The sequence below is a fragment of the Zeugodacus cucurbitae genome, chromosome 5 (assembly GCF_028554725.1).
Source record: "Zeugodacus cucurbitae isolate PBARC_wt_2022May chromosome 5, idZeuCucr1.2, whole genome shotgun sequence".
Lineage (NCBI taxonomy): Eukaryota > Metazoa > Arthropoda > Insecta > Diptera > Tephritidae > Zeugodacus > Zeugodacus cucurbitae.
In genome coordinates this window covers 40,114,555-40,128,686 of record NC_071670.1, presented here as the reverse complement: position 1 = coordinate 40,128,686, position 14,132 = coordinate 40,114,555, and the positions used below count along the sequence as shown (strand labels likewise).

General features: G+C 34.2%; 1 protein-coding gene across 21 annotated transcripts in view; it reads right to left on the bottom strand.

The window, feature by feature from the left end:
• Nucleotides 1-14,132, bottom strand: part of LOC105215533 (disks large 1 tumor suppressor protein) — a 119,448-nt gene that overhangs the window by 71,220 nt on the left and 34,096 nt on the right. For 16 of the 21 annotated variants that reach the window (XM_054232082.1, XM_054232067.1, XM_054232070.1 and 13 more), the window contains one exon: nucleotides 1,621-1,737. The exons of the other annotated variants lie outside the window; for them this stretch is intronic. In XM_054232082.1, coding sequence (XP_054088057.1) covers nucleotides 1,621-1,737 — 117 coding nt within the window. The remainder of the gene's footprint in view (nucleotides 1-1,620; nucleotides 1,738-14,132) is intronic. 21 annotated transcript variants of the gene reach the window in all.

Here is a 14,132-nt window from a genome sequence, read left to right as displayed (position 1 = left end):
ATTCGGAATAGTTGGAAAACAACGCTAGTGCTATTGTTGAGTAGTATGGTCATCGTCAATCATAGAAAGCCAAGAAATATACTCTGATTTGCCAGTGTCAGTGTCAAAAGGAACTTAACTGAAAATACGATGCCGAATACACGAGTAATGACGACGCATTCGCATAGTGGCAATCGTGAATTGAGTATACGTTGATGTGTTCAAAAAATAACGGGAATTGTAAAACGCTTTTGAAGAGTCCAATTGCCAATTTCTTTTTTTATTATGATGATATATGAACATGCCTCTGAAGTACGATAGAATTTTCAATTGTACTCATTGCTGTCTTTGCATGTCATTTGTTCACAAAGCTCACACTTCCGTGCTTGTTCTAGAATTCATGACCAAAAACAATGCTGTAACGATGCCCCAGCCTCCATATTCGCCAGACTCCGTGCGACTTTCCCTGATTTCCAAAAATGAAGAGAACCTTAAAGGACCGCCGTTTTACAAGCATACGAGAAATCGCTGAAAGAGCCAAACGTTAACCCAAACATCGAGTTTGAGAAATGTTTCGACGATTGGAAGAAGCACTGACATAAGTGCTTAATATCGAATGGGAACTAATTTTACGACTTAATTTTTTTTTTTTGCTAAAAACGAAAATTCCCGTTATTTTTTGAACAAACCTCGTAGTTAAATAATAATTTGAGCACTATATCATGCGTGTATATGTATGAATGACCGTTTAATTACGCATTACTTGTACAAGGACTGCTGCGTTCGCAATTAATGTAAATAGTATGAGACTTAATGGCTATCTAATGACTTAGTATCATAGTAGATAAATAAATAAGCTTATACATAGTACATATTACATACATAGATAAGTAAATATTTCATTAATAAAAGTGCAAACAGAAAATATGATACATAACATTTATGTATGTATGTATGTTGGTTTGTTTGTATATAATTAATATGGAAGTGGTTAAGTAATTATGTGTGAGTGTTTGCGGCATTCGTTTTTAATTAAATTTCAAGCAAAAGTCTATAAGCAAAAGGAATTTGACGAACTTCCTTATGAAATTAGGCACAAAACATAAATTGATTGCGTGTTAGGCGCACATAAAATAGCGCTAAGATAGCAGTATACATATAAATATGTATATCATACCATATATAAAATACATAAAGACGAGCAACGACATAAAAAAGTTATACATATTTATATGTATGTTTGTATAAATGTATATATGTATGATGTGTTGTGTTATATGGCAGCATTTCATATTTTGTAGAGAGAAAAGGAGAGCTTAAAAAGTTGGAAATTGACCCTTTTGAACTGACGAAAAAATCACATTAAAAGCCAAGGCAATAAATATTTTTATATGTATGTATGTATGTATATAAGAAAAATGTATGTGTTCACATAAATAACTAAGGTATTTATGGCATGTGAGAGAGTATTGCTATAAATATAGTATATAGATATATATTGTGTGTGTATCTTTGTTTATACCGAGCAAAAAAAGTTAAACATTCCGCTAAATCACAAATATATTGACAAACAGCACATTCAATCGTACATATACTATATACGAGTATACTAAGTAGTTAGGCAGCGAAAAAATCTCTTACCAAGAGCAACTCATCCACACCAGTGTCATCGCCAAGCGGAATTATCGTATGTAATTGTTTGGGATCGGATATTGGTTCCGTGGCAAATGCATAATTTCGATTAAAATTTCTCATAAACTGTAATAAAAAGTTGGTGTAAAGCAAGAAGTACAGAGAGAAAGAAAAGAAGAAAGTGGGAGAAATCAAATTGATGTACAGGCATATAATTTTCTTTAGAGTAAAATTTTTTTTTATTTTCAAAATTTTTCATATACAAAATTAATCGGAATAGTATACATATATATCGATGGTCAAATTAAGGACACTGACAATTAAATTTAAAAACAATATATATATATAGTAGTAAAAAAAAATTAATTTATGTTTCTAACTGTAACCAAAAATCATATTTGTATCGAATAGTTTCGATCGATATTTAATCGGTATCGATATATGTACTTCCTCATCGAGTACAAGTGAAAACATCGTGTGGAATATGTGGCATTAAACAATTTAGTTACTTTTCAATATGTAGTTTAAATATTTCAGATGCGATAAACATTTTGGGGAAACTAAGCGAATACAAATAAATTTAATAACCTCAAATTATTTTTCGAAGAAAAAATAGAACATTATCTAATTTAAAAACACACAAAGTATTAATTTTGAGTACACATAGTTCCTACTAGATCACAGTTTTGTGAGAACTGGAACTCCAAGTTATAAATATCGATACATTTTAAATGGAGTTTGTCAACTCTTTGATACTCGAATTTGACGTACTTTTGCTATCGATATTGTGAATTCAAAGCAATCAAAGATAGTCAATATATGCACTACATTATTTCATAACTATATATAGTACTAAGCCTCTGATCACTTCGGAAAGAGTGTAATATTTCAATTCATTCATTTTAATAATTTAATAATTCCTGTAGAGGCGTGCTAACCCATCCCTAAAATAAGTAGAGACGATATAGAAGAGAGAATTTAATCTATTACGTTTCAACTTAGCGACTTATACCAAATATAAGCTCCACAAAATCGAACGCAATAAGGAAAGAAATGTTTTCGTCAGTTAAAAAGGAGCTAAGAGAATAGTACTTTTTAAAAAGGAGAGACTCTTTGAAATACGGTTAACTAGATGCTGAAAAAATTTGTAACGAGCCATATCGATTTTAAATCCAACATGGATTGAACGACAAGGTGTTACTTATACGTATTGGATTTAGTATCCGTCAAAAATAATGTTTCGAAATAAAAAAAAAATATTTCGAAGAACGAAATTCGAAACTGAATGGTATTATTTGAGTTCAGCTTCACTAAGATACTAAGTCCGTCTATTCTACTTGCTATATTTGAGTTGTACTCTACTCTAAAAAGAGTTGATATCTTATTTAAATTTATATAGTCGATAGAAAATGATATCTCTATCTGATTATATCAGCTTCTATAATTTATACGAGTTGTTTGTCTGATACCTTACATTATAGACATCAACGGCAAAAAATTTCCTTCTTCTTTTAAAGGTTTTTCAAAAGGAACGCTACAATAGTAGACTGATAGGGACAGCAAATGGCGCCATTCTAACTTTTTTTGACATTTCTCTTCAGTAAGGTTTGCCGTCGTCATGAAAAGATATACGATCCAACAATGAGTCAAAATTGATAAAATTTACTACCAAAATTCGAAGTCAGTAGCCTCAACTTTAAGAGCGCTACGTCCAATTTATGGTGTGCTCATTTCTGGCTAAGTGGCTACGTCAATAAGGAAAATTACGGTTTGGTGCGGTTTATGGGCCAGCGGCGTCATTGGGCCATACTTCTTCTGAGATGATCAAAACCGGCACGTTAATATGAATGGGAATCACAATATGTGGTTCCAACAAGTCACACAGCGAATGTCACATTCAACTTATTGAAAGCCAAGTTTGGTGAACATGTTATCTCGCGAAATGGCCAAGTCAATTGGCCGGCTCGGTCGTGCGATTTGACGCCATGAAACTATTTCCAGTGTGGCTAAGTCTAGTCTAGGGTCTATGCCAACAAGCCAGCGACGATTGATGAACTTCGTACGAATATCGGACGGGAAATTACAGCAGTATCGGCCGATTTATGCTTGAAACCCGTCGAAAATTGGATTCAGCGTCTGGACTTCTGCAAGCGTGCCCATGGTGGCCATGCAAAAGAAATCGAGTTCAATACATAATGGCATCGAATGTATTTTCACAGGAATACAAAGTTTCATTAATATCCTAACTTTTGCGCTCTTATTTAAAAACTCTTTACGTCCTTTACTTTTACTTCTTGTTATTATACCCTGAACAGGGTGTATTAAGTTTGTCACGAAGTTTGTAACACCCAGAAGGAAGCGTCGGAGGCCCTATAAAGTATATATAAATGATCAGTATATTGAACTGAGTCGATTTAGCCATGTCCGTCTGTCTGTCTGTCCGTCCGTCCGTCTGTATGTATATATACGAACTAGTCCTTCAGTTTTTAAGATATCGTTTTGAAATTTTGCAGATGTTATTTTCTCTTCAAGAATCAGCTCATTTGTCGGAACTGCCGATATCGGACCACTATATCATATAGCTGGCATACAAACTGAACGATCGGAATCAAGGGCTTTTATGGAAAACTTCCGCATTTTACTACATATCTTCACGAAATTTGGTGAGAGTTATTGTTCATAGAAATCACTATAGCATAAAGCTGCCATACAAACTGAACGATCGGAATCAAGGGCTTTTATGGAAAACTTCCGCATTTGACGTGGTATCTTCACGAAATTTGACATGGATTTCTGCTTAAAGCAATAATATAATCTCCGAAGAAATTGTTCAGATCGGTTAACTATATAACCTTAATGTTTCTAGCAAACAACCCGGCGTAAAAGAATTAGTAAAATGTTTTCTTTTTTTTTACTTTCTTTTTCTTACGTCTTTAGATTTGCTTAAACACATAGTTACTAAAAGGAATGCACCTGTGAAGGGTATATTAGCTTCGGTACAGCCGAAGTTAACGTTTTTTCTTGTTTTAATGTTCATTATGTACCTTATACGTTGAAGTATCTTCGTAAGGTTTTATAACTCTAAACGAAACCTAACTTATATCCATCTACTACTACATTTTGAATAATTTGAAACTTGCAAATTATCGGAAGGTGATAACTTGATGTTAGATGCCATCTGATATGAACACTGCAAACTGAAATAAAGTCTAGTGGATATGTTTAACTTTAACAAAGAGGTGGTACTCTATATATAATCCTTCCGTCCTCAGCTATCTGTATACAAATACAATCCATGTAACTCGTACTAATTTAATAGTGTCATTTTAATATATATATTGCTAAAATATATGTTCTAATCATGACACGAACAGATATTATGAAAGACTCACAAACATACGAGTACATACATACAATTATGTAATGAAATTGCAAAGATAAGTAGATGTAACCACCAACCATAGTTGAATAATTACCCAACAGTGATTCGTAACAAAATTTGATGTAAAACTAATCCATCACTAACAGCCATTTACAAGTAATTCAATTCAATTCAATTCAATTTCTTCACAGCATTTACGATTATGTACTCAACAACTTTTGCATTGTGCATACCAAATAGGTTATGTTTACATCTGTACGAGCACACTGTCTTACATACAAACATACAGACATACATATATGTATGGACTTGTTGTTGCACATAAGCATTTTCCGTGACTGTGGCTTTTTCACCACAGGCAAGTACTTACTCGTACACACTGTTAAGCACTTGAGTAAATATACGAGTACATGTTTGTAAGGATGTATGTGGTTATAGCAGAAATGTTGTTCTTGGCATATATGTATGTATGTACATATATGGTGTGCTATATATGAGCACATCATTATTTGCAAGTATGCATATATAGTACAGACTACCACGGATATTAGCAACTCTGATTGAATTTGAAGTGCAAAAGATACCGTCTCTGCTTCTTAAGTGACATTCAAAACGACCTCGCATGTGTCATATTCCTTTTGACTCCAAAGAAAACTTTCATAACTTAATTCGATTAATTTGACCAATATGTCAAGATGGAACTTTTCTTTCGAAAAATTTTGGCTCCCACGTCACTGTGGACAGTCATAACTTTGAAGTTGTAGATAATTTCGTATACCTAGGAACCAACATTAACACCGATAAAAATGTAAGCCTTGAAATCCAACGCAGAATCACTCTTGCCAACAGGTGCTACTATGGACTGAGTAGGCAATTGAAAAGTAAAGTCCTCTCTCGACGAAAAAAAACCAAACTCTACAAGTCCCTCATCATTCCCGTCCTACTTTATGTGCAGAAGCGTGGACGGTGTCAACATCCGATGAGACGGCACTAGGAGTTTTCGAGAGAAAGGTTTTGCGGAAGATTTATGGCCCCTCAAACATTGGCAACGGCGAATACCGCAGAAGATGGAATGATGAGCTGTATGTGTTATACGACGACATAGACATAGTCCAGCGTATAAAAAGACAGCGGCTACGCTGGCTAGGTCATGTTGTTCGAATGGACGAAAGCGCCCCAGCTCTGAAAGTTTTCGATACAGTACCCGCTGGTGAAAGCCGAGGAAGATGGAGGCCTCCACTCCGATGGAAGGACCAGGTGGAGAAGGATCTGTCTTCACTTGGTATTACCAATTGGCGCCAAACTGCCAAAAGGTGAGATGCGTGGCGCGCTGTTGTGGACACGGCTATAACCGCGTAAGCGGTGTCTACGCCAGTCAAGAAGAAGAAGAAGAGGTCGTAAGGACAGTCTTCGTCTGCTTCGGAGCAAGAGAGGGTATGCACAACGCTCATAAGTAAATTTATCATAAGGCTGGATGAAAAATAAAGGATTTGGAGACCATTTTAGTCTATAACGTAAGCGGAAGAAGAGTCCTTCCAGTCAAGTGAGTTTTAATGAAAATAATAGAAAGATAAGCTATGGAAGAATGAGAGTTATGATTAGTTATGACCTCTTTATACAATTTTAACCAAACTTAGTAATTTGATAACTTTGAATGGCAATTTCCACAAAGTCTGGTTAAGTGATCTCCTGTAAATTTTTTGAGGAATGATGCTAACTTAGGTGACGAATTGGTGCTAACCGGACACTAAGGCTCAACCCACACCGGATTAGTCAGAAACGCCTTTGACTAATAAGACACAAAAAGTATTGTGCTCTAGGCCAAACCTAGCGAACATGCATTTTTGGCTCGTCTTGTTTGGTGTGGGTTGTCATATATGTAGCTATGGGCTGTTGTCGTATCAGTCAAGAAAAGACGTCTTGACTAATCCGGTGTGGGTTGAGCCCAAGTAAACTCCTTTCAGTCTATATTTGAATACTTTGCTCGGATTTAAAGCTTAATCAGATTTAGGGATTCCTAGGCAATAAGAACTTATCTGGGATGTGACAGATTGAAGTTCCAAACTCTCTCTAAGACATATGTAAATGAATTTGTATAAATATCACATATCTTTTATGAGAGATAATGGTATCCTCAAATGACTCTAAGGGAATATAATTATTTAGGATCTTCTTCTTAGTTCATTTCAACTGGCGTTCACTGTTTAATACATATATAATGTCAAGGCATCTGATTACAATATATTTGATTACCTTTCAAAAGTTTTCACTGAGTATAAAATCTATATTGACTCTGGCGTATACATATGTACATTTAAAGGCGTCTCAATACATATACATAGATATATGTACATGTGAAAGTATGTATTTATGCAACAAATCTTTTGCAAAGTAGTGCAACAGTCAGCAGATTAACCGGTCGACTGCCGTCCTATCACAGCACCAGTTGATATAGTGGACACTTAACAAATTGCATTGCACTGACTGAGCGAGCGATATGTAACGAACGACCAATGGGCACCCGCCCACTCACCACTACGACAGAACCCCTCCTCTGCGCCTCTTCAAGTGTGGTTATAAAATGAAATTAAATTTGAAAATAAGTTTATAATCATAAAATCGATAAATTGCAAATGTGAAATATTATTATATACACATACGAATAACTGTACATATGTACATAAGTGGGCGCTCATTTCCTACAACAACACAAACTCATTTCCCTCACCTGAAGTGGGTTAGCGCACGTCTTGAAGGTTCTCACTGGCGGCGAAAACAACTTACTTTCCCGCAACCCCCATAGTTTCTGGTGTTATGCAACTCAAGACCAGACCCAAACAAGTAATTTCTTAAGTTCTGAGAATTTTATTATTTCTTCTTCTTCTTCTATTTTTTGCTTTGAAGTTAACGACAGCTGCCTGAATTATTGCCGAGGGGAGTGTGATATATGGACAAATGTCGGCATGAGCGGAAATAACGTCGTAAAATTGGTTGGAGGAGTGACGTTATAAACACACTACACTTCGTTGTACATACATAACGGTAAAGCTACTTTATGTCGTATATTTATTGTCGTTCCATGAAAGTGTTAAAGTTTTGACGTGGAAATGTCGTAGGAGTCTTAGGTAGTACGTTATGCATCACTTGCTTGCCAAGTTCTCAAAAAAGTTTTGTAGTTCTTGCATTTCACTTTCATTCTTGGAAGATATGACTCAATAGGTTAAATGTTCACCTACAGCTGATATACCGGTATGGAAGGTAGGAGACAGGTGTTTCGATGATTTTTTTGTTTATATGCATACATACATACATACATATTCAGATAACAGAACTATAGAACTATTATTCATTGTTTGTTTTTGATATAATTGTTTGAAGCGTTCGACTCGCAAAAGTTTTTCATGCATATTCGTTTCAATTTATCTTCTAGATGTTTACAGTTGTAGAATTTCTTAGATTTAGACTTTTTTGTCAAAAATAAGTTTAAGTGCTTGCTATACAGTTAAATGTTTTTATTTTATGTGGTTCGCAAATAAATATATTTAAGGGAGGAGCCTGCTTTAGAGGCTTAAAAAAAAAACGATTTTTTTTGCATAAATCATTTCCTAAACTATCCAAGAATATGTCTCCAAAATTTCAGAACAAAATTCGGATTATTTCCGGAGATACAGACGAAATAGTGAGTAAGCGTCGAGCTTGATCTATTATGTATATTATAATGAAAAGGGACTAACGGTCCTTCGAGACAGCTTAACTGTCTTTAGAAGGTCTGTGGGTGTAAAACTATTAGTGTAAGTTCAAGAAATTTACGATTTTTTGTGAACGAAAACTTTGACACGCGATTTCTCGGATTTCAATTTTTATGATTTTTTCAAATTGGTGGGCAAGATAGGAAAAAAGTAAACGTCCTATCGAAACGAATTAGGAATTAAATTCTCTTCAAGGTGTACCTAAAATACCTTAAGAAAGTTAACATTAATCCGGTTTTTAAACGATTTAAAGTATTTTTTTTTTTTAAATGCATTATTTTTGAATCTGTGAAAAATTGTTGAATTTTTCACTTTTTGTTGAATTTTCTCGTAGGAATTACACTATTGAAAATTAAAAATTTCTTTTGTTTTTTGTTTAAGATAGATGCAAATTGCGACCTTCATCTTGCCCGCCACACTCGAGGCGCCTCCGTAAGTTTCTTCAAACATGAAGAATATCTAATGTATAATAACAAAAAAAATTGAGAAGACTCTTCAAATATATAAGAATAAATCCTAAAAGTTTCATTTCAATCAGACATTTCTTTCCTTTCCAAAAAAAAAAAAATCCTTGAAAATATAGATTTTTTGAAGCCTATAAAGCAGCTCCCCCCTTAATAAAATAATTTGTGTTCAAAAAATAATGGGCATTTTTTGAACTTTATTTCGTCAAAGATCGACTTTGAGAAGTGTTTCCACGATTGGAAGAAGCGTTGGCATATGTGCATAACATCAAATGGGGGCTATTTCAACGGCGACGACATTAATGTAGACTAATGAACAAATCTTTTTATCAAAAAACGAAAATTCCCATTATTTTTTGAACACGCACGTATAAGACATGTTCAGACTGAGGTTATGTTGAGTACAGTTTTATAAGTAAATAATTTTTGTATTAATTTCCAAATACGAGCCTTTTTAGCAAGTTAGATGCTTTTACAGTCTGTTTCATTTCAATTTTTTTTCCAAAATCACTTGCATCATTGTTCTACACAAATCTCTTACTACAAAATTATTTCTTTACGTTGATTATCTCGAATTGCTAGAATGTTCAGTCAAACAAGAACAAGGGGTGTCCCTATGGCTTTTTATACAAAAAATATATTATTGAAATTATTATTTAAGTGTTGGTCAAATTTGCAATGCTGTAAATTACCAGTGGCTCTCAAACATACCCCAATACATTCCTTACTCAAATATTGACATTTGCTAATAATAAATTATACAACCCTTGTCAATGAATGTCTGACAATTAATGTAAAACAGTGTACTCAAGAAAAGTTTACACAAAAAACAACAACAGAAAACTGACTCTATAACAATAGAAGATATACTAGATAAGGTAAAGCAAAAGGTAGTAAGCGCGTCTGAGTAGTAGTAGAGGGGGCCCCATCTCCACAGAATAGTTTTTTTATTAGATCTACAACTTTGCTTCCGCCTTTTTTTGTAAATTTAAGATTTTTTTGTATAAAAACGGTTGCGAATGTCGATGAGCCTCAGCCGCACTTTTCTTGGAATTAAAAAAGAAAAGCAAAATTTCCCGCAAATGTCGAAAATTCGGCTCAAAAAGTGACATTTTCAGTTGAGAATAAGTTTGGGATGCAAACCGATCTCTACAAATATTTTGTTGGGTTAATGTTGACACAAATGTCTAATCGATATAAAAAAAATCGATTTAATCGACCAGTGCTTGACCCTAGAGACATCTATTGGAAAACGGCGGAAGCAAAGTTGTAGACCTAATACCTTTACAAACAGGGTTAGATAGCTGAAAGCACAGTTCTTGGCCGGATAAAATTTAGATAAATTTTAGTACCGAGTATTGTGGAGAGTACTACCATATTTCACACAGATGACTATTTGCGTTGACTACTTTATGTTAATTCCAAGAGATGATTGAAGCCTGTTCTAAGGTCTTATAGAGAAAACCGATAACTGCATAAAGAGAACAGAAGTAAACGATAAGAGGATGACTAACCAAAAGCATTTTCAAGAAAAGTTTTGAAACCATTATTAAATGGTTGTACCAGCTAAAGATCTACTGGAAAATGATTTAAAAGGAAGGTAGATTTAGTATCGGCTTATGGACTATAGAAAATGTTGACGTTATAGTAGTAAGATGAGTTCTAAAAAATAATTTCAAAAGTATTTCAAACGTATAATTACAACAAGGTCTCAAATTAGGAGAATTAAATATCGTATGTACGAGTAGTATAGAGTTCAGAAACATATTTCGAAAATATGTTTTTATAAGTTTAGTTTCATGATAATTATGAGTGATACTATTTGTTGTTGTTATTCTTGACCATTTCACAGGTATTTATATGCAACCCTAACCTTGAAAGTAAATTTCAGAAGGATGTATTGGGGAATATCGCGGTAAAAATAAATAAAATGGAAAATATAGTGGAGAATACCCAAAAGAATGCTAGATAAATACTTATTTCAATTTTTTATTAATTAATTTACTGAAAATGTTACAGAAAAAAATAAGCCACCTTTAAAGTGCTGTTAAATTACCGCAAAAGCAACGGACGCACAAATTTCCCATAATTATATAATTTCATTCGCAAAGGTATACATATTTATGTTGTATGTATGTATGTATGTATATTATTTTATAAATATATATTGCATGTTTCCTTTGAGCCGTTTTTTGTTGTTGTTATCGTTAAGGGTTGCAATAAATTAATTAGAACGCACCGAAGAGTAATGTGCAGCGTGTACTCGTATAACGTTTGAACAGAACTAGGTCAACGTCATTTTAACGTCAGAGTGACGCTTAAATTACATTTCAAAATAATTACAGACAAACATACATACATACATACATATTTACCAGGCTTGCACCAGCAGAGTACACTTGAAAATATTTGAGTTAATTTGATTGGTTGAAAGCAACAAAAAAATGAAAAGTGATATTTAAAGGCAAATATTTTTTATTTGAAAGAAGAATTGCAGAGAAATTTGGTTTTTTATAACCGAATGTAATGATTTTAATTTACTTTATTAATGTAATTCATTAAAATAACAAATTCATTAAATAAATTCCGTTTTGGGTATACATTCAAATGTAGATATGTATATAGGAAAATATATACATTTTTATTTAAACGCAGTTAAGTGTTATCGCTTGAATAGTAACCACAAACACGCATAGCAAACCATCAAAGTTAGCTTTACCACCAATGTTGTTGTATCGTTAATAAACACGATATAGCAACAGTTCGCGTGTCGTGTTAAATTTGCGGTGATTTCAAAATACATTAGCTGTACTCGTATATGAATACAGTTACATACGTACAAACATATACAATTGAGTGGGCCATAAATTCTTGCTACCACTACTACTGTTCAGCTACTTAACACAACATTTTACTAACATATATGTATAGTTTGTTGTTGTTGTGAAAATAGTTAGTTGATAAAGCCTAAACAGAGTCTATAAACAATTAAAGGTATTTTTCACACCTAATCTTTTTAAATATTTCATTTCGAGCCAATTTATGTAACGTATACGCCGTGTTGTCCAAAACTTTGAAATACTACTCGGAGCTTTGGCAGACAATAAAACGAGATATTTTCAGGAAACTCGATAAATGTGCTTGCCAAAAGGTCAACGCGAAATTTTATTAAATAAAATATATAAATACCATTAACTAATTAGGTAAGAGAGTACTACAAGAACTCTTAAAATTTTTGTCAGCATTAGTTACGTATACGCCATGTTGACTCATCATGTCCTATCGACACCTATGAACTCAGATATTTTTATATAAAGCTGTTAAAGAGAGTATTATAGTTTTGTTCACATAACGGTTGTTTGTAATTCCGAAAACTAAACGAGTGAGATATAGGGTTATATATATCAAAAAGATCAGGATGACGAGACGAGTCAAAATTCGAATGTCTGTCTGTCCGTCCGTCCGTCCATGCAATAGATAACTTGAGTAAAAATTGAAATATCTGAATGAAACTTGGTACCCGTGTTCCTTGGCACCAAAAATGAGTGAAATTGCCACGCCCACAAAATTGCGAAAACTGAAAATATATAAAGTGGCATAACTAAGCCATATATAAAGACATGTAAGTAAAATTTGGTACAAAGGATCGCACTAGAAAGGGGCATATTCGGAAGTTGTTTCCTTTAGGTACTTCCTTATATAGTCCAAAAATGGTTATGTTGTCCCATACAAAGGTTATGTTGAAAAACTACTAAAAATGCTTTAAGGAAAACCATCAGGAACTTATATTCACTTAAATTTCATTGTAAGGATGGTAGAGAAGGGCTGCACACAAAATTCTATACACAATTTTAAACGGGCGTGGCTCCGTCCACTTATGGGTGAAAAATAATATCTCAGAGACCTCTCGACCAGTGTGACCAGTTCGAAACATTTGTTTTGCATCACAATTGCATAGTTCGAAAACGGGAATAATCAGTTCACAACCACACCTATGACACAAATTTGAAGTCCAACTGATTCGTTAACTTTACAATACATAGATAGATAGATAGATAATGAATTTGAGGTAAGCACCACGACCAGTGGTCTATTGTGCCCTCTCCAAGTCTACGGCGACTCCAAAAGACCCAGTACCCTGAAAAATTCCAGGATAGTATTAGGACTTAGCGAGACGATGCGCCCCTCTGTTGGGATGGTATATCCTAAAACTTTGCTCCTGCTTCTGTGAAGCGCTGCACATTCCAGCAGTAAGTGCAGGAAAGTTTCGTCCTCCATGTCACAGAAGCGACAGGTTCGCGACGAGACCAAGCCCAGATTATTGAGATGTGTCCTGAGCTGACGGTGGCCCGTGTATATACCAACCAATTTACAATACCTAAGTTCAGCCCCAGTGAATCTATCGGAACAAATACAGTGTTTATATAGTATAAAAATCATTGAAATCGGAATTCTTGAAGGCCCCAGATATCGAACATGAAGACCTCAAAGCTTGTGTCTATTTTTTTATTTTTATTGAAAATATCAGTAAATCTTTCAGATATTCTAAAGGAATTTAAAGGAGTGGTGTTTCATCTAATAGTGAACATCTGTGCCGAAAAAGGAGAAAATCAGGTCAATATTTCATCCAGCCCCATACACCTCGTATACGGATTTCCAAAATTCCGGAGGACTTTATACGGTATATATTTACCAAAGTTACGAATCTTGCAACCGGAACTAAACTGCCCGTTCCCACGACAGTCGGGTCTACTATATTGTCATTTCTTTTGTAAAAAAATCTGTACAAAGACAGGCATGATCAAAAATCAGCTAAATCTCAAAATTTCAAAGACTGTGACTCTGTGTCATATAGAACTGCCAAAAAATTCGTTAAATGGACCCGCATATAACAACAACAATAAAAACACCTACGCTGGGATATAA